At 38.1% G+C, this 25,366-nt stretch overlaps 1 protein-coding gene across 1 annotated transcript in view; it reads left to right on the plus strand.

The window, feature by feature from the left end:
- Positions 1-25,366, plus strand: part of MED13 (mediator complex subunit 13) — an 80,489-nt gene that overhangs the window by 12,384 nt on the left and 42,739 nt on the right. The window contains exon 3 of the mRNA XM_038375559.2: positions 13,195-13,363. Coding sequence (XP_038231487.1) covers positions 13,195-13,363 — 169 coding nt within the window. The remainder of the gene's footprint in view (positions 1-13,194; positions 13,364-25,366) is intronic.

The raw sequence follows: 25,366 nt of genomic DNA on the forward strand, positions 1-25,366 counted from the left end.
GTGTGGATGCCCAGAGGCTGTTCTGTGGAACACACATACACTTTAATCCTATTTCTAGGAAAAAAGTGTTGTTAAATGTGTTTTTAATGGGTATGTTGTATTTGGGCATAGTTAAACTTGTTCTTACATGTGAAACATCTACTCTGTGTAATACATAGTAATTACCATTTTCATAAGAAATGAATGATATATTGTAATTTTTTCTTTCCCTATTAATGTTTTACTTTAAAAAAATATATATATACACAAACACAACCCCCCACGAACATAAACTATGTATAATACATAAGTGTTAACCTTAACTAATAGTTGAAAGATTTGATTATATGTAATATGAACATTTAAAATATAAATCAATTTGTATTACACAGTTAACAAATGTTTATAAAAATCTAGTTAGTTTCAAATCTTCTGCCTTATTTCATGTACAGAGAGATAAAGAACAGGAGGAAACTTTAGCGGAGGGGGGAAAAGAGAAGAGGACAGAAGGAAGTGGGGCAGACAAGAGGAGGTTATTGCAACTTATTTAATAGTAGTAGAATCTTGAACTCTTTGTCACTCAAGTCAACTGGATAATTCTTACTTTTTAAATCCAGTATTGGTCAGTATCTTCCAAAACTTAACCCTTAATGTAAATTAAGCTTTGATTTAATATTGGAATATGGTGTGGTGTGGTTTTTTTTTACTGTAGCACTTGGCTTAAGGCTTTATTGTATTTGATAAGCTTACTACAATTTTTTTATTGCATCAGCTGACAGTCCTCCTTTTCTCCCTCCCCCCCCCCCATTTAAGTTGAGGTTTTCAGTACGATGTGTGACTTGCTTAATGCAAAACTTCGATTTATACAGTCTGTATTTATGACTGGGCTATTGAATGAGAGCTGTCAAAGCAGTGATGGGCAACCTGCAGCCTGTCAGGGTAATCTGCTGGAGGGCCACAAGACAGTGTTTACATTGACTGACTGTCCGCAGGCTTGGCTGCCCACAGCTCCCAGTGGCCGCAGTTCTGCGGACGGTCAATGTAAACACTGTCTCATGGCCTGCCAGTGGATTACCCTGGATGGGCTGCAGATTGCCCACCACTGTCCTTAAAGGAAATTCTTTTTGCGGGGAGGGGGGACAAGGAAGGTGAGCAATAAGCTTTTTAAAGCTTATGCATAAATCCTGATACAAGAAAATAAATGCAAGAAAATTTACACACATGCTGAGAATTGTTTTTTTTCTACATATAATTAAAGGGATGTTAAAATGGTCATTCAAAGTGCGGGATGAATTCATTTGTGATAAGCGTAGTTTGTTGTTGCTTAAAACACTTTGAGTTCTCTCTCAATACGTGTTTAGAAGTTTACTGAATGTTAAATATAGTTTAAAAATATCTTCCTGATTTGTTTATCCTCTTCGTAGCTTGGGTCACAACAACTATGGCTATTGGTGCTGTTTCTGAGCTCTAGTTTGCACTATAAACAAATGTTGGTATAACTATGGATTTTCTACACCCCGAGCGACTCACTTACACTGACCAAACTTCTAGTGTAGACAGCTCTATGTCAATGGGAGGGCTTCTTGGTATGGTGGAGTATCTATGCCAACAAGAGAAGCTCTCCAGTTGTCATAAGTAGCATCTTCACTAAGTGCTATAGCAGCACAATAAGTGTAGACAAGTTCTGACATACTGGAGGAAATAAAGCTCTTGGATTTTGACGGGTTCTTGGAAATGTATGCTTTAACATGTTGAATATTTGAGTCTCATGTTGTTGGTTTTGAAAGTTTCAGACCTGTTTTGTATTACTCTAAGTATACATTAAGCAAAGGATGGTTTACAGTAAAAGGATGCTGACAAGTAACAGTTTGGCCAGAAATCTAGATTTTTTTTTTTTTTTTTTTGATAGCAAGTAATGTTTTACAAAATCTGAGTCAGAAACACTTCATGACAGCTTTCTTCAAAACTTACTGTAAGTTTTTTTTGCATTAATCAAACCAGACGTTCACACTTTGCAGGTGATCCTAGAGTACCTAAAAGTAAAATGAAACTGACTTTTTCATTGGGTGGGATCTAGACTGAGGAAAAAGAGAGTAAATAGCAAATCTGATGAAAGCAAATGAGACTTTTAAAACTGTTTCAGTTCAGTTTCTAGTGGTGGCAACTTGAGTAAGTAATTTACTTAAATATGAACTATTTTGTCCTGGCCATTGTTTTCAGTAACTCTTCCCTCCATTTTTTACATTTTAATTTCACTTGACTTAAAGATTTTTTTTAAATTTAAAATGAATATGTTCTGAATGCAATGCAATATTGCAAATGCAGTATTGTTGGGAATGAAGTATTATTCATGCAAGGATAGGGAAAGCAAAATAAAAGTTAATCTTGTTTCATGGATTATGGCATACACCATTGTTGGGAGAGGGAGGAGAAAGGTGAACTTGATGGCTAGAGGACTGGTAAAAATGATAAGGTATGTTTTAACCTCAGGGTTGCCAGAAAAAAATCCAGTTAGGTCAGTAGCTCTTTGAAAGCTTACCATCTGAAGACTTTTAAATGCCTTATGTGACGTGATGGTCTCAGTCCAGGTCCCAGTAGATGGGTGCCTATGTTATCCTCACCACAACGTTATTAGGGCCCTACCAGATTCACAGCCATGAAAAACACATCATGGACCATGAAATCTGGTCTTTTGTATGCTTTTACCCTATTCTGATTTTACAGGGGAGACCATAGTGTCTCAAATTGGGGGTCCTGATCGAAAAGGGAGTTGTGGGGATCACAAGTTTATTCGGGGGGGAGGGGTTGCTGTGCTGCCTTCAGAGCTGAGTGGCCAGAGAGCGGCAGCTGTTGGCTGGATCCAGCTCTGAAGGCAGCACCCTGCCAGATGCAGTGCAGAAGTGAGGGTGGCAATGCCATACCATGCCTCCCTTACTTCTGTGCTGCTGCCTTCAGAGCTGGGCAGCTGCTGACCGAGGGCCCAGCTCTGCAGGCAGCAGCACAGAAGTAAGAGTGGTGGTACCATACCTTCCTTACTTCTACGCTGCTGCTGGCGGCAGCTCTGCCTTCAGAGCTGTACTCCTGGCCAGCAGCCGCCACTCTCCAGCTGCCCAGCTCTGGAGGCAGCACCGCCACCTGTAGCAGCGTAGAGGTAAGGGTAGCAGTACCACAAACTCCACCCCTACTATCCCCTCCCCCCCCAACTCCTTTTTCAGTCAGGACTCCTACAATTACAAGACCCTGAAATTTCAGATTTAATATATTTAATATTTAATTAATAAATTTAATATTTAAAATAGCTGAAATCATGAAATTTACAATTTTTAAAATCCTGTGACTGAAATTGACCAAAATGGATGTGAATTTGGTAGGGCCTTACACATTATGTATGCTACACAACTATGCTTGAACGTTATACTGCCACTGCTTGTGCTGTTTATATACTGAGTGCCTGTATTGCAACATTATAGTTCGGGGTGGCCAAACTGTGGTTCACAAGCCACATGTGGCTCTTTTACCATTAAAGGGTGGCTCATGGAGCTCCCCCAGCCCCTTCCCCCATTCTCCACTTACAGGACTGGGGGTGGGGGGAAGCTCAGGACCTCTGCCTTGCAGTGGGGTGGTGCAGTAAGGGCTTCTGCCCAGTGGGGAGGTGCGGTCTCAGGGCTTCATCGCTATGGGGCTCACCTGCCAGGGCTTGGCACTTCAGCAGGAGCAAGGCTGAAGCCCTGAGCCCTGGCAGGCATGCCCCAGCTCTCAAACTTCTGAAGATTTTCATATGCCACTTGGAGGGCTGTTAAGTTTGGCCACCCCTGCTATAGTTCTTGATGCTGTATTTCACTGTGTACACACAGAGCATTTCAGATGAGTGTTGTCAATAGGATTAAAGGGACATCAAGGCTTCTTCTAAAAACACCTCCTCTCTTTTTTTTTTTGTTTTGTTTTTGTTTTTGTTTTTGTTCACCCTTACATTTAACTAGTAATTTCTAAGATTATACTAACTGAAATAGATTAGAGGACAAGAACTATCCCCCCGTTGTCCCCCATTCCCCCCGGCTTGCTTTGTGCATTTGATGTGACTCTGTACAGTCAGTTTCACTGTTTCCTTGTTACTTGGCCTCCCCTGTTGCTGTGAGACACAGAGCAACCTGAAAGAGAAACTTAAACCAATGTAAAACAATTGGCAGGGAGATTTGGGCAGGTGGTGTGCTTAAAACTTTTTTTTTTTTTTTTTTTGAAAGTGGAGTTCAGGTTTTTTTTTTTTTTTCACATGGACTTCAAGCACACTTGTAAATGTGAACTAGTTTTTCTTTACGCTGCTTACCCTGATTGTGTGTGTATATATATGTACGCTTATGCTTATTGAATGAATGAAGTAAAAACCTTTATCCTGTTTAGCCCTCCTTTTTTGTAGGGATATACAGTTCATTCAGACTAAGTAAACAGACTTTCTCTCTAGGCAGTAAATATCTAGAAGGATTTTTATCTCAAGCCCACTCATTTTTAAAGCTTGAAAATACTATACTTAAAATTTTGCTTTGCGTCCATCATCCTGGAAACCAGCATCCTTTCAGCTGTAATCTGCTGGATGGCAGTTTTCATATCCTTGGGCTTGAGGTTCTTTTTCTTCATGCTGTGCTTCTGAGAGTAGAAGGGTAAGACACAGCAAAGCAGTGTTGCCAGCCCTCATGATATTTTATTACTTAATAAAGCCAAAGTTCCTGGTGACAGGTGATGTGGTGATCTCAGCATTCATTTAAGAAGGAGAAAAAGGGGTTGTTTCTTGCCCTCGTCGTTGCAGAGAAAAGCTTGAAATTTTGATGAGTGCACCTCAAAGGCTCAAAAACCAGAAGACAAACTTTGAATGTTTTGGGTTTTTTTTTTTTTTTAAATACACACTCATGAAGTTTGAGGGCCTGATTCATGACTTTTGAGATTTGCTGCAGGTTTCCTTCAAAGTCTTGCCAAATTTTGCTATTGTCCTGGCAGAGACTGCTGCTCCGTGCTTTGCTTCTTTCTGTGCATATTCCATCAATGACGGGTAACTTCTTTCATAGAACCACTCTTTTTTGTTCGTTTCCAAAGACAATTGCAGGTGCAAAGATTAAATAACTATTTTTTATTAGGATCTATGGAACATCTCTCAAGGTCGTTAATGCCTTGAACTATTTTCATCTGAGAATGTCACACTTAATATTTTGGTAGAATTGAAAAGAGGAAATGTGTTTCTTCACCAGTTGATCGCCTGATGAAGAAGGAAGGCAGCCAGTTCAAACAACCTAGGTTAAAGTTTCAAAAGAGAAATATTTCAACAATTTATAGCAATTACGACTATTTTTAATTGAAGAAACTTAATTTTCCATGGCAGAACAGAACTTTGTATCCCCATAAAACACAAATTCTAGAAACTTAAACCAGCTGAGCAGTTCCTTTATACAGAGAACAACATTGGAGTTTGACTTGAGTGCTCTGTATGCCTGGGGTTAAGATTTTTCTGGTGTCTGTGCTAGCTTGTCTTCCTGTTCCTGCTGTTTTGTCTTGTGGTAGCTTCTCGAGGTCTTAACTAGATTTGGCCCCCCATCGTTCTAGGCACTGTACAATCACATAGCAAATGCCCCGATTACTCAAAACTTAATGAAAACGCATGGGACTGTGTGTGGGTTTTTGTTCTTCTCTTGGCATGGAGAAGGTGATATCTGTTAGAGCATTTCTAAAACTGCAACCTGCTGTTGTCTGGGCAAACATTAGCAACTTGTTTAATCTGTTTCCACAAAGAAATGCTCTTCTAGAATGCGTCTAAACTAGGAAAACTGGGACCTGTATTGCTCCACCAAAGACCGCAACAGTGGAGGCTATGCAGTAAACAGAGTTCATATCTGTGTTTGTAGCCTTGTCTTAAGAACTGTTTAAAGACAAGCCTGGCACTGTTGAAACTAGAATGAAAATTATGAATTCCAAAATCTCTGTCAAACTTCTCATTCATTTTTACAAATAATAATGGTGTATTAAACTGAGTATGTAAGGGACTCTTGAAAGCTGTTCTGAATTTAAACCCATTAAGTCCTCCCTGTGCCTTCAAGATGATGTAAATTTGTCTTTTTATTTTGCAAGATACATGCCACTTGCATTTGATTATTACTACATAGTTAGACTTGGGAGACTGTCTCAGGATTTCCCTAACTGAGGAGTCTATTCTCCCTCTGTGCATAAACGCCCATTAATATTAATAAGAGTTGTATACCCATCGGGGGCAGAACAGACCCCCACAGAAAGCATCAAGTTTTACCCAATATTCTCCAGGCAATTAAATATCATCCACCTTCTTCTTCTCCTTTACTCTAAGTTCAGCCAGAAGTGTCTCGGGTGGGTGGGTGGGTGTGTGTGTGTGTGTGTGTGTGTGTGTGTGTGTGGTTGTGGTGGTTTTACATTTAAAAAAAAAAAAAAGATGAGATTTTACATATGGCTGACGAAGTACTCCCCCCCCTCCCCCAATTTTGTACAATGCCTTTTATTTAGAAAGATTATATATTAAACTTGTCCCAGGCCTTTTAAAGATGACTTGCATTTGGATATCTGGGAAATTGAACACTTGTGGTACAATTTAGAATCCACTTATTTAAGAATAGAAACATTTGGATATTGGTATTTTGAATTGGCCTAAAAGTTTATTCGTTCTTGCATGTCATCATCAATGCTTGTACATATCCTACAGGCATTCCTTTCTGAAATTCAAAATCTAGGTTACTAACATACACCATATTTGAACATAAGGAGAATTCACACACCATCTATCTTTTAGGTTTGTTCCTGCCAGGGAGAATTATTTTCATTAATTGAACAACAGTCAAGATCACACTGAGCTGGGGGTGCGGGTTACCTTTTCAAAACACAAATACTTAATTAACATTGTTTAAGATTGCACATGCTATTCAGTAATAATAAAGTAACCACTTTATGCAAAATGGTTCTCCGGAGCCAAAGATTTGAGATAAAGGGAAAGAATACTTAAAATAGATCCTGATCTGATTCGGAGTGCCTGTAACATGCAGTCTGTTGTAATGAAGGTCTTTTAATCTTCATTTTTTTAATGTGGTAGGTAAAATTAGATGCTCTCCCAGCAGAATATGGCTATCTGGTCACACGTAAGCAGTCTAAATTTGCTACTGAAATGATTGTATGTTAGAATTTGGCTAGTGTTGTTACAAATAAACTTGCTATAAACATTCATAACTCTATCCTTTTTTATGATTTTAGTATATACCAGAATTAATTTGAGACTGGATCTTAGTGGATATCTGTTCTTTAGGCACAACCCTTAAGGAACAAAGGTTTCATCGAGAATGAGTTGGTGCAGACTAGATTAGTTATGAGTACTTGTATAATCCTGACAGCATGCTAAATTCTGATATTGACACACTCTGCTTATGGATACATTTTGTAGTTTTAAGCCCATAACAATTGTTGATAGACTAACATTTTCTAGTAGTTTTGGAGGAAAATAAGAGACAGTGGTTATTTGTAGGAAAATGAAGTGGTTGGGGGGAAAAAAACTCACTTCCTCAAGAGCATGCTTTTGACCATTTGAAATGCAGACCCTTAATTATTGCCATAGCTGCAAAGAATCATTTCTGTACCTTTCCTTCCCCTATCTGTAGACTACTACCCCAAAACAAAGTTGGGTATTAAGACTGGAAATACCAGTTCTTAGAAGCACTATTTAAAAAAAGTAATTGATGCATGAGATTTTATTGTAAATTTGAGATCACTTAAAGAGCTATATAGAAATCAGCCATTTAACCTTTGAAATGGTGCAGAGTTTATTATGCCGTTAAAGTCCAATACCATTAAGCTTTGTGGTTAATGTTTGTTTTGTTACGTTGCCTGTGTTTGCCATGGTTTGATCAGACTGTGTTGAACTGCAAAGCTGCATGTATGATAAGATGCTCATTCCCAAGTGTATTTGTATATTTCTGAACACAGAAAAACAAGAATCTCCTTAGCTCAAACGTTTTCATAACACATGGTGGTTGTTAAACTTGTAAAGAGCAACAACTGCAGTGCCCTTATTCCAGACCAATACTTGTAAATTGTTTCATTCAGGGTGGATTTGATTTAAATCAATTTGATTTAAATCGGTAGTCAGGAAGATTTGATTTAATCATGGATATCTACATAAAAGTGCATTCTTGTTGGTTGTTATAACCTTTAATACATATTCTTTACAACTCGGAGATAGACGTAGGTTTCATTTTTAGAAGCTACACACTATACATTTTTTAAGTGATTTATTTTGAAAACTTTTCAGATCAGTTTTACAGTTATATTAGAAAATGAATGATTGTTTGGTTATTTCATTTACCAAAGGTAATTGAAGCAGATAGTTCACCTCCCAATGACTTCATAAATATCTCCCAGTTCAACAGGTTAATCATTTAATATTTGGAGGATTTTCTTGCCATGCTGTATTAGGAGGAGAATATCACCAGACAGACAGTTAAATTGTTTTATTTAACTAAAACAACAACATTATGTATTCTGGATTTTTTTTCTTCATCATCAAACATACAATATTTTAACTAAACAAGCATATGAATTTTTGAATTTAGTTAAACATTCAAGTTTTTTTAAAATCAGGTTTGTTTTTGTTGACTAAAATAGTTAAATGAAATATTTAAAACACAAATTAAATCGACTGTCTGCCAGGTAAACATGAGAAATTTAAAATATTGGCTTCTGCAGCTAACTCAATTGTCTTCACCTTCATTTTCTTGTTTGTTCATAATCTGGAAAAGAAGAACAAGCTTTTCTGCTTTTTCAGGTCCCAAATAATTTCTCAATTTGGAATGAATTAGTCCAAAGGAAGAAAATATTCTTTCTGCACCGGCAGAAGAAGCTATTGTTGAAGTGATAATTTCACTTTTAACCGCAATCTCTGAATCCAAGTGCTTAAGTGACTTCCACCAGTTCACTTGTGTGACTTTCTTTAAAACATCATCAGCAAACATATATTTCTTGAATGGTTCACGCTAAGCTTTGAAGTTTGTTTATAGTTGGCATTATCGAGGGATGATTGCTGGATGCATTTTATCAAAATTATTATTATTATTTTAAATCCATTGATTTTTATCCACCCTGGTTTCTTTAGTGGATTACTGTATTTTCTAGTTGGATTTTAAAGCAAATATCTGTGTTTTTGAAATTCTTTAACCTCTGAAGACTAGGAAATACAGAGTTAAAGTAATGTCTCTCAAACAAGTCTCCCACAACCATAAATATAACTGCTCCCTTGAGCTCTCAACAGGCATTTGTGGGAGAGCGGGGGAAGAAATGAAACAAACCTGATCTATCCCTAACAAAATCAGCTACTTCCAGTGGTGTGCTGTGTAGTATCCAACACAATTCTCTAGTCATTCCTCTTCTTCTATGTTCACTGAACCTAACTGTGTTAGGTCGAGCTGTATTGATCCAGAGAGTCATTGCAGCAAGTTGCCAGAGCTCATGTTGCCATCTGAAGAGATGTTTAAGTGCAGTTGGATTCTTCTCCCCCACCCCGAATTGCTATGCAGGAGGTTTGCATAGATGATCACAATGGCCCTATTGGTTCTAAAAATCTAAGAATGTCTGAAAGGTGAGGGTGGTTTGTTTTTGTTTTTAAACCTCTGTACTTTCATGGCTGCCACTGTCGCCTCCAGAGACTTTATTTATTTATTTATTTATTACCATAGCATCTAGGAGCACTAGTGATGGACCAGGACTCCACTGTGGTAGGTGTACAAATGCAGACCAGGTATGTCAAGAAAGATAAGGGAACAGAAAATTGCCTCATGCTGTTCACGCTCTTGCATATTCTCAGTGCACACCAGAACTTCACATCTGTGCTCATTCACTTGTTGCTGTGCACCCTCTCTGCCACATCTTCTTCACTGTTGCTGTGGGAGTTCTAACTATTTGCTGCCACATACATCACCGTGTACCACAAGTGTGTCAGAGCTAACTGAAGGCAGAGGAGATCCGAAGGATAGAGACTAATAGTTGTTTATATGGCAAGTCATTGGTTTTGTTCTCAGTAGATCAAGTGATTTGAGTATAGTTTTAGCCTTAGCTAGCTTGTGTTCACTAAGCCTGACCTAAATTTGGACTTTATACTATTCACTACAAGGTCTACGTGGTTTTCCCCTCACAACTCTTCACCCTCTCTGCTGTCTTCTGCGTGCTTGAGGAGGGTACAGTCCTGAGAGCTCTCACAGGGACTTGTTGGGCTGCATTGCTCAAACCAGACTGAATTAAGGTGACATTACCTTTAATTCTCTTTCCTGGGTTTCAGAGGTTTATGCTTAGCCTCCCTCCAATTCTGGAATGGCACACAGCAAGATTAAGTAACCTTAAAACTGATCTAACAAAGTTCGTTGGTCGTGAATATATTAGATCTTTCAATAGGCTTTGATACTGTTGACCCTGAGATGCTTTTATCATGGTATGACTGAGGAAATATTTTAAAGTAGCTCTACTTATTTCAGTTGGAGGGATCCCAGAACAGAGTGATAGGTAACTTTTTCTTCCCAGAGGGCGCTCTGTCCCCCTTGTCACTTCTTGTCCTGATTGGATCCGATGAAGTGAGCTGTAGCTCACGAAAGCTTATGCTCTAATAAATTTGTTAGTCTCTAAGGTGCCACAAGTACTCCTTTTCTTTTTGTCCTAATTGGTGTGAGATAACTTGCTTCAGTGTCATCAGTATGTTTATGATGCTCATCTTTATCAGTTATGGGGGCTGTAGGGGGGAAGAGTTCTTTACTCTTCCAGAATTTTGGCAGAGAACAGGATCTGGATTAAATGTAGCTACCTTGAACTCATACCAGATAAAGAAAAAGTGGTAAGCATTTTGAGATGGCAAGATGCCTTCATTTACTTGCCATCTCTAGATCTGATTGGATTTGTAATTGTTTCAGGACTCCTCTGATAGAAACCATGTCCAGAAATTCATTTCCTTTCCTCTGAGGCTAAAACATTGTGCCCTTACACTCAAACACAGATGTTGGCCATAGACATCTGTTGTTTTGCCACCTCTGTAGCTTCTCCACATGCTGTCCCTGGGACTAATTTGTGAAGGGAACTCAGATTTCAGGTAATACTCCTACTGCCTTTCTGAGTGCATTTTTCTGTGTACTCAGAAGTGGTTGTTAATAGGCTCAAGATGAAACTGAAGGGGCTGATCCCGGTCTTTAAAACAAAAACAAAACACCGAGGGGCCCAGCTGCATGGCAGACCTCTGTTGACCATCATGCAAGGTACATTTTCATTGGTAAGCTAACTGAAGGGTGGCAAGCAAAAGGGGTGGCTGGACAGACTATTCTCGCTAGTTAGCCTTCTAATTGGGAATTACCTAATCTAAACCCAAGCCTAGTTATGTTGTGAAAGCACAGCCAAATGTATTTCCTTTTCCTTGCCTATGCTAGTCATCTTGTCTGGACTCTCTAAAAGTTTGTGAATGGGGGAGGAAAAAAAAATCTAGATGCCCTGTCTCTTCTCTATTATTATCATGCTGCTGGAGGTTATGATGTATTTTTTGCTACTTTACCTTGGAAATATTTTTTTTTTTCCTCTTGATCTCATCCACGTGCCGAAACAGTAAGGGCCACCTGAAAATGCTTGTAATAAATGTATTGTGATAATTATGGCTCTGTATCTTGTGGCCAGCTGGTTTTAGAAACTTCAGCCCAATGCAAAAACTTCTAGGGTCAGTTAGTATTTTCATGCACTGATTCTGGACCAGAATGGACAATGACTAGACTAGAATTTTAAATTAGTCTTTTGGTAGTGATTCTTGCCTTTTGATTTGTCTGTAAGAAAGGTGTGGGGTTTTTTTCTTCTGTTTTAAAGAACAAATATGAATTTATTGGAGACCAAATTACTAAGATCGGCAGGGGGTTACATAAGATTTTGAAGAGTTGAGCATTGAACAATTATATTATCTGCTACATGAGCCAGATATTGTTTGAAAGGAGTATTGTGGCACCTTAGAGACTAACAAATTTATTAGAGCATAAGCTTTCGTGAGCTACAGCTCACTTCATCGGATGCATCCGATGAAGTGAGCTGTAGCTCAGGAAAGCTTATGCTCTAATAAATTTGTTAGTCTCTAAGGTGCCACAAGTACTCCTTTTCTTTTAACGGATACAGACTAAAACAGCTGCTACTCTGAAACTAGATATTGTTTGGACGCTTACAGCTTCCAAGCACATGTCTGACAGCAGAATTTGTCCACTAAATATCTTGATTTTTTTTGTGGATAGGAAGACTGACTTACTGTCTGATGGTAAATACTTTTCCTTCCCAAATTTCTTTTCTTTGCTGTGCTATGAGACTTGACTTGAAGGTTTGCTGTTAAAGAAGCGGAAGGCGGGTAATAGGGATAGGCTGTGTTTTCCAAAGCATGTTTTTCTTTCCAGCTCTTAATTTTATAGTGCGATTATTAGACAACATGAAAAGGAGTACTTGTGGCACCTTAGAGACTAACATTTATTTGTGCATAAGCTTTCGTGAGCTACAGCTCACTTCATCTGCAAATGCATCCGATGAAGTGAGCTGTAGCTCACAAAAGCTTATGCTCAAATAAATTTGTTAGTCTCTAAGGTGCCACAAGTCCTCCTTTTCTTTTTGCGAATACAGACTAACACGGCTGCTACTCTGAAACCTATTAGACAACATGGAGGTAAACATTGAGGCTATTATTATTTTATTATAAGCATAATTTTCAACTGCCTGTTCATTGTTGAGGTAAGCAGTGCATGCTAGCCAAAGTCTGAGCCAACTTGCAAGCGGGTGTTACAATTTATGCTGTAGCAGTGTTAAGTATTTCTCTTATGTATCTGAATATCTTTTTAAAATTTGTTTACTCTGGAAAAAACAACAAGATTAATATTGTTTCCCTAGATAATTTATATTGGCTATGCTAATAAAATAAAGATACAGTGAATGTTAATTAATAGATCAGTTGTAAACTACTTTTAGGCCTCATGCTTCTTGGATTAACTCTAAGTGGTTGATGCCCCCCCCCTTTTAAACTGCATTCTATGACATTCGTTCCACTATGAGTTTCTCAAATATCATTTATGCTGTAAATGAACCCTGACGTTGACATATTTAAAGAATAAAAGGTTAATAGACATAAAAATTAAACATCACCATAAAGGTTTTTCTTTTTCCTTTGCATTGTAGAAGAGGAAGATGGCATATGGGAGAATGGACTGTCTTACGAATGTCGCACTCTGCTTTTCAAAGCAGTTCACAACCTGCTGGAGAGGTGTCTAATGAACCGGAATTTTGTGCGCATTGGGAAGTGGTTTGTGAAGCCTTATGAGAAAGATGAAAAACCTATAAATAAAAGGTAGGCTATCTTAGCTCTCAATTTTGTTTCACTGGCTTAATTTACTGCTTAGGGTAGTGATTTTTAACTGCATACTGAGAAGAAAATGGTTCATTTGCATGGTCTCATACTTTCTGTGCGTGCTCTGTGGTATAACCTGGGGTGGGACCATGGGTCCTGTGTCTTCCTGGGCCCCACTTCTGCACATCTGTAGAAATTTCCTTATAAGAGAATCTGCCTGTGTTGCTGTTCTTGCATACTGGGTGTCGGGTTTGATTGTCAAAAGAGAAGACGACAATGTCTTGATGTTTGCCTGCCCTCTCAAAAGCAGCAGCAGATCTCTCCGTACCGCTTTTCTTTCCTCCACCGTGAATGGATTTCTGGGCAATCAGGAAGAGAGTAGATAAAGGTGAAGCAGAGACTCCCAGAAAGCAATAGAAAAAAGGGGTGGTGGGGTACACAAATGTAACTGGCCTGTTTCAGAGTTAAGGACAACACTGATGCCTTTTTCTCTGGGCAAGTAGCTTCTGGGTCTGGGGAGCATTTTAAAGACTGCACCTGAGAAAAGGATAAGCCACACGTAGCTCTCTAGCCTGAGGCATTTGAAGGGGAAGCCACTTCCAGCACTTCTTTGCCAGAGACAGGGGTATGTGGGGGAAGGTGTTCTACTAGAAAGATGCACAGAATTTCATGGATGAGGACAGAAAAAAGGCAGCCTAATTTTTGATCTTGGCTGGAGCAGTTTTTCAGCATGGTTCAAACAATGGCTGGACCCTGTCAATGTTACCTAGCAGTAAATAGTAAAACAAGGTTAGAAAATAGGCTTCTTTCTCCATTCATAATTTTGGGCTTTTCTGATGCCTGTTTGTTACTTCCTCTGTGCTGATGCACTCTATTCAAAATTTTTGAATTTGTCCGTCAGCTATAGGCATCCTTTCCTCTTCTGTTCCATACTATTCAGCATAAACTTCTGCTCACTCTGAGGCATCTTTGCTCTCTCCCTTTCTCCTGTTTGCTGGCAATAGGATCTGTAGAACATTCTTAAAGAGTGTATTTTTAAGCAGTTAAGTCATATTGTCTTGGTGAGCTATGGGCACGGCCAGTGTTGAGGAATGGTAATTCCAAGGACCATTTGAATCTGTCTTCAGTTATGCTATTGCACCTCTGACCATAATCCAGTAAAAGTTGTTAAAGTGATGTAATGATCACTAACTTTATGTATCAGCTGGAAAAACTAATGGAAGCACCTGTATAACAGCAGTGAAATTTGACTAACCAATTCCTGTTAAACTTCTTTGCTTGATAATGTTGATATCTAGTAAATGCCTTACTACTGTGATATGGGATGTAGCATACAACTTCACTGTTATAACATGTGGCTAGTTTTAAAAAGTCTTGCTCAGGTTAATAAGGAGAAGTGTATTTTAAGGTCTAGAATCTTCTTTTTAAAAAGCAGTGTGGGTGGAAACCTCCAGACTAAGCTCTAAAATCATAGGAGTCATTACTGTTTTTTCTGCTGGATCAAGTACTATTTCTTTGAGAGGTGTGAGGAGGAGGAGAAGAAATTGTTGTGTAGCCTTGATAACAATAGGCAAATGTAGATAGTCTACCTGATAATCTGAAAGCTACCTGGCACAGTAACTTTTTGATATGAGAAGAATGGAATAATTTTCAGGAAAATTTGTGTCCAGCTTCTTCCAGTATCTTTTTTTCCCCCCATCTCCTCTCTAGATTGAGACTGACCACTTATGACAGAGTAATGCCACTCGTGCACAGGGATGATTTATATGTGGTGCATGCCACATTCACCGAACTATTGTGATTTAAAGCACTTCTACCAAGGGATTAGCAGTACTTCTCCTTACCTTTTCATGACTGTTTGGTAGATATTACCCCCTCCACCCACCTACCGCCCCCTGTGTACCTGGCTAGGCAGTTTTGTGATGGTGCCTCTGATCCAGACCTTGCCAGTTACCATACTGTTGACCTCCAGATTGGTCTACTGTTCCATGATTTACATGGGGAAACCTTTTTGAAGATCATTCAGAAACCTCAGTTTGGGATTTAGATGACTGCCTAATTTAGTGGTGCTTCTTGAATTGAACATCTGTGCTCCATAGAATACATTTGCTACCTGTTGTTTCCAAATTCAATTCAGGTTGTTGCATATGATCTGTAAAGCCCTATGTGTTTTGGAGCCTAGTTTAAGTGACAGATTTTTCTGTGTACTCTAATGGCAGTTTAGGATTAGCTTGGTTGCTTTTGCTGACAGTTTTTAGATTTAAATGTCAGCGGTATTCAGTGAACACCTCTAGACTCTGGAACTGTATTCTCCATGTAGGTCTGGCAGTCATAGTTGACTGACTAACAAGGAACCAAGCTCATCTTTTCACTGATTTTTTTTTTTCCTTCCCCTTGAAGATCTGCTGCACACCCTTTAAGTAAATGGGGTGGTTCTTGTGCTGATTTGGCAAATTCTTAGTTTTGTACACTGTTACACTCATCTTTTTCGTGACTGCATCCTGATGTACATGTTCCCAGAGTGTAATTGTAGCAAAATCAGTTTAAACTATAACACCAAATAATGATTGATCTCTTCATAATATATCCCTTAAGGTCCTATGCTGATGATGCTATGGTTGTAATTGAGTAGGTGGTAAAGGAAATAAGTTGCATGGTTTATACTCTCTCTGCCAAATTAAGTGTTATGACCTGACATCTAAAATGAATAAACCTTTTGAAAGGCTATCATTGCATAGTTTTTATTACGTAAGTTAATAATTCATTAAAAGTCTTACCACTGAAAGCACATAAAATGATTAGCCTTTTAAATATCCTTATCTTTACTTTTGTGTCCTTCAAATCTCCTGTTGACATAGCCTTAAGGCAATAGGCTTTACATTCTCCCAAGAAAACCCCCAAACACACACTGAGGTGAGCCAACTTTCCTCTGGGTGGCACATGTGTAGTTTAACCACTTTAGTCTTGCCAAAGGTACAAGTGAGAATCTCTGCGCTATTAGGGTACATTACCTCCCTATTTTTCTCCACCAGAAAACCAAGTAGCCATATGTATATTTTATAAATGTAAAAGTTCCTGTGTCCTTATGAAAGACTTGAAGGAAAAAGAGTTAAATATTCCAAATCCACAACTGCTACTTCCCTCTGGTTGGAATGCTCTGAAACTTGTCATTTTATTGGGTCTGCCTTTATTAATAATTATTGTATGATACTTAACATAATTATAGAATAAATCAGATTGGAGTAATTGTTAGTTAAATGTTACCCCAGGGATGATTCTTCATTGAGGACTAACTTGGTTTATTAAATAAAAGTTAAAAACAAGTGCTGATGTATAGTGATATGGGTCTTGTTAAATATTAGGAATAAGTACAATTTGCTGAATTTTACAGCACAAACTGCAACATCATTAAATGGTTTTTTTTTTTTTTTTTTGACTGAGCAGTTCTGATTAAAATGAGACTATCTATATGCAGCTCAGTTGTAAGGCGTAGGAAAATGAAAACAGACTGCAGGTTTAAAAAAACTCTGTGTGTGTGTGTATAAATTAGCAGTAGGACATAAATTAGCTGCACAAGGTCAACAGGTAATCCTGTTTAAATCTTACTGTCTGAATGTAGGAAACTGGATGTTAATAAAATACACGTTTTACAAAAATATTGTTTTGCATCATATAATCTAAAGAATAGAGAAGTTCATAATTGTACAACCATAAGTAGTCTTTGAAAAAAGTATTCTAGATGTAAATATTATGAAGGCTCGTAGGCTTAAAATTAGGCTACATCTTTATTTGAAGGTGTTCATGTCATAGCTCTCTGAAACTAACAGCTTACTTCATCACCCTGTTCTTTCTCAAAAGAAGAGGGCAAATGTACCAACCTAAAGGATATAATTGTTGTGGATATGTCCGCACACCTACAGCATTGGTGAGCTCCATTATGCTATGTTGTGTTTTGACTGGCTGCCTAGCTGAGAAGTTACATTTGCAGTATAATAGCAGTTTCCCTAGAGGGAAATGGTTTTTGCAGTGAAATGGTTTGTCTTGACTAAGTTTCTTTAAAGTAAGGAGGGAGTGTCTTTGTTTGGGTCTTGAACACACATTCCTGGCTGCGTACCTTGTTGCTGTCTACCACCAACATCTCTGGCAGATATGGAATAGCTCCAAGATAGCAGCCCTCTTCAGAAAGGTCCCTCTGAATGATACCGTTGGGGCTGTAGGTGGATGAGTTCATCTCCGTGCCAAGGGGATCAAAGGACTGACTCTTCTTCCCTTCCACATCCTAACGGAGGGAGTTAGGACTACACACACATACCCAGAGGATTGGATTTAGTTATCTCTTATTTAGTGCTTCAATATTTGGAGTTTTGAAACCAAATTACTCACTTATTTCTATACTCTTAGAATATGCCCTGTATCAGAAATAATTTCTCTTTTCTTACTATACAAATCCTCTCACAATGTTTATCTTCTAATCAAACAACGTCAACAAATTTTACAGCAACTCTGAGGCTGTACTGGCATTGTGTACCGGCAGGAGAGCAGGTGATGGTTTTTCCTTTTACTGAAGACAGCTGGAGTTGAGAACTGCTGTAAGTAGGACAGTGCAGGATAAACAGCAGGAGCTGAGGGCATTGATCACATGAATGTCTCTTTGGAATATTGGGTTGCTACAGAGACCACTAGCAGACAAATTTAGCACTTGACATAAGAAAGCAGTTTTTCCTTGTCTGAATTAACAGAAGTTAAAATGGTTGTGACTTCACTTGGAAAATCTAAAAATGAGATGGCTCTGGATTTTAGTTTGCTTCAACAACTAGTTCATGTTTTAGTCTTTCTGTTTTATGTCCAAACAATATTATACAATAAACATAACGGATATTAATTACCTTAACTTCCAGTGTGTCAAAAGTGGATATACTGAATTTTCTTATTTGAACATAGTTCTTGCCTTACTAAATGTATTTACTTGTTCCAGAATAGGCCAAAGCACTTAATGAAGGTTGGTATATTTATCCTCAGATAGAACAGTGTTTGGTTATGTGTTCCAAAACTGTGTTCCTATTTAGGCTATTTTATTTTGTATAGCAAAAGTAAATTCCTCATTGAAAGCTGTAATTTAGAACATCAAGAGATAATTGGGATTTATATTCTGAATAATTAAAGAAGGCTCAAATATAAATATATGCTTTAATATTATTTTTTGGGCTTTGAGATGAATGACCATGAAACCACAGTTTTTAAGTATTGGTTATAATAACATGTATTTGGGTATATTTGCATCTCACATTTAAAAATATAGTATTTACTTATGAGAAGGCATACCACATTTTTTAAAATCATTTGGACACAACAAAAATACAATATCTTTAGGTGGATTTAACTAAAGTGTCAAAACAGGAATTAAGTTGAAAAAATAGGTTCAGAAACTTGTTATAAATCCCTGATCATTTTAACAAATTACCTCTGTCTTCTGGGGTTATTAAATCACATGCACCTCAATATCCATTTTACTTATTTTTAAGGCTTATTCTACCGCCTTCTGTTCCCCCAGAAAAACAAAACAACCCCCCCCCATCCCCTTACTTTTGTGGAAATTGTTTGGGGAGCTTTTATCAATCCTACATGATGATAATGTACTTAGTTTGAACCATACAAGAAGTTGCTTTTACTTTTCTATTAACTGTTTGCTTTTATATCAAAATCAGCTTTCTACTGTTCTATATTTATCTTCATAGCAATAGGGAACCCTGTCAGTACACAGAGTAGCAACTATATTTTCCAGTCTGTTTGAACATGAATGTAAAATACAAAACGCATATTCACAAGTTGCATCTATTTTATTAAAGTATAGCAGTTTTAAAAGCTTACCGATTATTAATAGTCACAGTGTCCTTGTTGACAGCAGGCCTTGTGGTAGAAATCGTAAGAAGCCTGATATGATAGAGAAACTGCTAGCGGAGGGCAAGAAAAGGCATGATTGTGAATTGATTGATAATGGATTGAATTAGCATGGTAAGTGGTATTGCAGTATTGTAGGTTATTCATACTTGGTGTCTTCTTCCTAGAGAACTAGATGCTGCATTAGCTTTTAAAATAAATAAAAAATTGAACCATAATTCAGGGTTGCTAACCCAGACTTAAGAAACCCTCAAACAAATCTAAACGATTGCTGACAATTTTTAATTGGAAAAAGAAAACCCAGTGCAAATCCAGTAAGCTTCTGATACATACAACCCAACTTCATATTCATATAATAACTGCTCTTATGAAAATTAAAAAATGGTAAATTCCTGCTTCTTCCCACCCCAAATTAAGGCCATGGCATTTCTTGCTGCCAGGCTGTTGTTATGGAGTGGAGTATAAAATGTGCTCCCAGGGCTGTACGGATGTGGGTGGCCACAGAGAAAGCTGCTGTCCAAAGGGGTCGTTGCCCTGCTACTAATCCTCATCAGTCCAGCAGGGCGTGAAAGCACCTATTTGTGGCTCCTCTTGGGCAAGGTTTGTAGCCATATGACCTTCTCCACAAATGCTCCTCTAGGGAGGAATAGGTAAGCAGGTGGTCTTGAGGAAGCTGCTCCTCTTCTGTTAGCTCAACAAACCTTCTGTGGTTTTGCTGACAAGAAGAAAACGGAGGTGATAATATGATGAGCATGTGGCCAGGTGAATAATTCCTATAGGTTTATTTTTTCTCTGATGCTTATGTTACAGGCTAATGTAATCTCTTCCTTTCAATTAAAAACCCTGATAATGTACTTTCTGTATGTTTTGGGTTTGTATTAGGAAAAAATTTAATGTGCGTTTTTCCTCATTTCCTCCCTCCCCCCCCGTCCTAATCTCTCCTATTGTAGGAGTGTTTGGATGTTCTCTCCATCCCCCATGGAGATGGCAATTTAAATAGAATCTCACCCAAGCCTAATTGATCTTTTTATTTTATTTAAAGAACTTCCTTGATGTATTTTTAAAAAGCAGCTGACTTGTAGGCCATTTTAATAGTAACTATTTGGAGACACTTGTGCCAGTGTATGATGCACCATTCTGGAACTGTTGGTCACTTGCTGTTGTCAGCGAATGATGACTTTGCTTATCAAAGTGCCCCAAAGCTTTTGGTGCTAAGGATTCTAGGTCTTGGCCAGTGTCTCCCAAATTACTCTGATGGAAATTCCATTGCATTCAGAAACAGAGGCATGTTAATGGAAGAGCCTTAACATATCAGTTAGAGTCTACCCCTAAATAGGCAGAATGTTCTAGGGATTTGCATGGGCTTGGAAGACAGGAATCTCTTGAGTTCTGATGCTAGCTCCTGCCAATTACTGAGCCTCAGAAAATAACTTAATCTTTCTGTGTTTGCTTCCTGCATCTGTAAAATGGGGATGATGATTACATGCTATACAAGATTACTGGTAAACTTTCACCTCTTTAATCCTCATATTAAACGGGGAGACCCATTGCAAATTACTCAATTTTGTGAGTAAATAATTCAAATAAAAAAAAAAAGCAAGGATATATGATAAAAATGTAGTTGGTTTATTTTGTCAGCTGTGATTTACTTGTAATCCATGAATATCAAAAAAATACTGATAAATGTGCTATAGCGGGTGTGTGTGTGTGTGTGTGTGTGTGTGTGTGTGTGTATTGTATATAAAGTTGAAGATCTCATTATAGCACTGGATATTAAATTGGTGCTGGGAGAGACTTCAATCTTATGGTGCAGATTTGAAGTGGGCAGTTTAGTGAAGAGTGGATTAAAGGTTCCAATGCTTCTGCTTTTTGTGAAGCACTTTGAAGCTATAAAACACTGGATAAGAACTAATAAATGTAAAGAAATAGCTGAACAAATTACCTTTCTATCAAGGAGGGTACTTCAAAATTGGTGTATTGGAGATGCGGAAACATCACGTATATGAAAATTCTAGATTTCCCCCCCCCCTTTAGTCATTACTAAGATTTCTATAAAAACAGGACCTTTATATATTATGAGAACATCTTTTCCTGTCCTCCTTCACCCCAGTGAAATCGTAATAGTTTGTTTATGACACTAAATCACTTCCACAGTAACTAGTTAATGCCACTGTTTTATAGGATTATGACTTCAGGTGATGAGGGGAAAGCACTAGAAACATAACTCTTGGGGAAACAAAGATCCAGTTTTGTACAAATTCCTATTAGTAGCAGGGAAGGAGAAATACAGAAAAAAATTTAAACAGAATATTTCTAAATAAACTTTATAGAGAACTTCAAAACACTCAGTTGACTTCAGTGTTGATCACCTACTCTTTTTTAATAATAAATTTGGTAATTCATGTGCTATTTTTAGTTAATCGTGGGCCTTGGGTAAGGTTGAACATTAAGCTGCTGTCTTAGTCAGTGATCAGTGCAATGCCTTCTCCTACTCAAGTGAAGCTGAAATTCGTCAGTCATATTTGTCTAAGGAGTTCAGGACTGACCCTAATGCTATCTAAGCTTGGTGATGAGAACTTCAGTAGAATTAACCCAATAATTAATATAAGAAATGGGTCACATTTTGATATCAGCAAAAGTAAAGGCTTACTTTTCTGTAAAAAAAAAAAAAAAAGAAATATAAACTTAACCCACTTCATTCAAATCGGCTAAAATTCTGTAACTCTATCCTCTGTATAACTGCATGCACTAGAATTTTTGCTCAAAACATGCAGAGATTCATATCTTTCTAAAATTATAAATATGTGAAGAAAATATTATTGTAGCTTGCACTTTCATTTATTTTTACTTTAAAATTATTCTTTTTGGAACATTAGAGAAAATACAAACAGTAGCTTCATCTTAGAAAAGTCATCAAATTTCTTGATAAATTGTAAACAGTAATTATCTTCCCCTCCAGACTATGTATGTATGTATGTATGTATGTAATTATAACCTGGTTGGGCCTCAAACAGCATCTCATGGATGGAGGAAGCCAAAACGCCTGCTTCAGCCCCTGAGGCCTTTGACTAATCATTGGGCCCTTCAGGCTGCCCAGCCTAAGGGTAAGCAATTGTTCTCTGGTTGTGACTGTGAAGACTTCAACATGATAGACTGGCTAATCAGATGGTGAGAAGCTTTCTAGTATATTTAGCTTTATAAAATTCTTAGTTTTGCAATTAAAGATAAAAGTGCATTTTTAAATAGGCTAATGTTTGTTTGTCTCTAAAAGATGTGTACTTCTCAGTCTGGCATTCAGCTCCCTTAGTAATGCTTCAGAATTGCAGGACAACAAAATTGTGCCCCCTTTCCCCCCACTAAATACATGATGCAATATTCTGTTAAATGAAACGTGACAAAGTTTTGTGCAATATTCAATTGCAGAAGTGCATTACTTTGTGATGTTCTCCTTTCAAGAGTGTGGCACATTGAAGGTGCTCGGTAGCTGTTTAAACTAGCTCCCCCTCTTCCCCCCCGTCCCCCTTTCAGTCTTGCATTGTTGCAATAACACTGTAGTAATGTTGGGCATCCTATTGGAAATTTTCCACTTTTTCCTCACCCTTCCGGTATGGGTGATGTAAAAACAAGGCTTGTCTAGTCTAGTCTTCAGCTGTGCCATGTGCAGTTACTTGTAGCAACAACTTCAAACTTTCTCCTTTCCTTAGATAATATGGCTGCTGTTCTCAGCATTAAGTCTATGTAAGGGATGTCACCCAGGGCTTCTCCCCTTTTTTCCTTCTCTTCCTGCTTGAAGAGCTGTTGTGAAAGGACATATTGGAACATAAATGCAATCTTTCTTGTTTGGACCCCCCTTTCCTTTCTTCTGTTTTATGACATGCCTCTCCACACTTGGATAAAAGATGTATTGTTAAAACATACTAGCTAACCTACTTTAACAGCCCCCACTCCCACTTTCCCCGGGCTGGGGGGATTCACAATAACCAGCTATCATGGGTTAAAATACAACTTGCACTGTCTAACTAGGATTTTTAAGTGTGTTAGCCAATACATTTTAAAATTACACCTTTTTATCCAAGTGAAGAGACCCTAAGTGTCTTTCGTTATGGCATGTGACTTTTCTTTTAAATGTAACCTTTACCCGAGAATTCAGTTAATCAGATTCCAGTATCCTGAGTTAGTGATGTCTACTAATCACATGACTCCTTGCTTCACAGAGCTGCAGTTCATCATGAAGATGTCTAGCTCTTTTATCAACTCAAATCTTGTCTTTACTGGGATGCGTGTGATAACTGATTCCAGAATAGCATTGTATTTCTTCTGTAGAAGCACGCTGGTCAGAGCTTTATTGCTTTGTTGTACTAATTAGTCACTTAGTGGTTGACGGTGTTAGTTCAAATGTGCTTCTGAGTTTTGGTCTTTGACTGTTTGCATTTCTCGGATTCTGAATATGTCCCATTCAGAGTCCACTGACTGCTTAGTATTTTCTTAAATCCAAAGTCTCAAATGTTGATACTACTCAAACTTCTCTTTTTTTTTTTGAGAGGTTTTTGCTGTGGTGGACTCTCTTCAGTGTTTTGTGGCAAGTTTCTTTTCTTCAGTCCATGCCCACCAGGATGACACAAGTGGACTGCATCTGTCTTGTGTTTTGGAGCCCACTTGAGAGGCTTATGAATCTACAATCTATGGTATCTCAAGGAGGTGAGGTTGTATGTAAATATGTTGGTACTCCAAACCATATGTTCAACATTAGCAGCCTTCTTTCTAGTCATCAAAAGCTAGCCAGTGTAGGAGCTATTTGAATCTCTCTTGGATGGGATTCAGGAGTCTTTCAGTTTCTGATAGAATCTTGCCTAGGTCTCCTGTTCTTCTATCTACCTTCCAAGGGAGAAACTTCGGAAAATGAGAATTAATAAAGGAAGAGGTGAAGAAGAGTGTTTTCTGCAACAGTGCATAGTGGAGACTCTGTTCAAGTAGGGCTGCCCGGACATCTTCCTCTTTCCCATGTAGAGATTTCAAGTGTCTGTGCTTCAATGCTTGCCTTCTCAACTAGAAGACATAACTTCCTTTTTATTCCCCTCGCTCCAGGCTAACAGATGAAAGTACCTCACGAGGTGAGGAGAGAATGCACACTGTGCCCAGATCTCCTCCTTGGGCTTGCCAGTTCAGGTATTCTGATCACCTGGCTCTTGTGCAGGCATTGCCACACAGACTTAGTGACCTGTAATTTCTCTCTTGGAGAAAGTTGCAGGAGTTGCTCTGCTTTCTTTCTCTTAGCAAGATCTGAGCTGCAGAACCCTTGGAGTTGTTAAATGAGGTTCATCAGACCATCTTTAGAATATTGTAATTCATGTATAATTAAGTGAAAATAGTTTTCCATTTGGATTTTCAATAAAGCACCAGTTTGAATTACTTTTTCTTGGATGTGTTTTCTTAAATGTAGACTTAGGAGATGCTTGGTATCACCTTCCTTTTGGACAGGCTTTATACCCTCATTCAGTTGTTTCTGAGGTGGATTCTTGAGGGTCTCCTTGACTTCCTTTCTCCATGTGGACTTGAACAGCTTAATGGGACTTAGATACCCTAAATTTGCACAGGAGAAAATTTTTCTCTTAGAACATATGATTGTTCTGTCTTTCACTTTGGCATCAGAAGTGTCCTGGTTGCTTTCACTTTTTGCAGGCATTAGAGTTAAGTTGGTGCTGCCGTCACTCACAAGTTGGACTGCCTGTATTTTTTTGTTTTGTTTTTGTTTTGTGTTTTGTTTTAAATCTACCATATCAGAGATTCTTTAATTTCCCAGAGCAGGGAAAAATGTTCTCCCTGTGGCACGTTGGCGGGGATCTTTAGTTGTCTCTTTCCTTGTGAATTAAGATCAGGTAAGCATATCTCATACACCCCACCTCAAAGGAGTGCTTTATCCACCTAACTCGCATATGATTGTAAGAAGGTAGGCATTTTTGAACTAGAGTAATTACATGCTAGGTATTAGTGTATTTCATAATTAAAAGCAAAACAAACAAAAAACAGTGTGTGCAGTTCAGCGCTTTTATTATCAATCTTACAAAATAGTGACCAAGTAGTTATATGTAGATGAAAAATGATCTA

The sequence above is a fragment of the Dermochelys coriacea genome, chromosome 17, assembly GCF_009764565.3.
Source record: "Dermochelys coriacea isolate rDerCor1 chromosome 17, rDerCor1.pri.v4, whole genome shotgun sequence".
NCBI classification, from domain to species: domain Eukaryota; kingdom Metazoa; phylum Chordata; order Testudines; family Dermochelyidae; genus Dermochelys; species Dermochelys coriacea.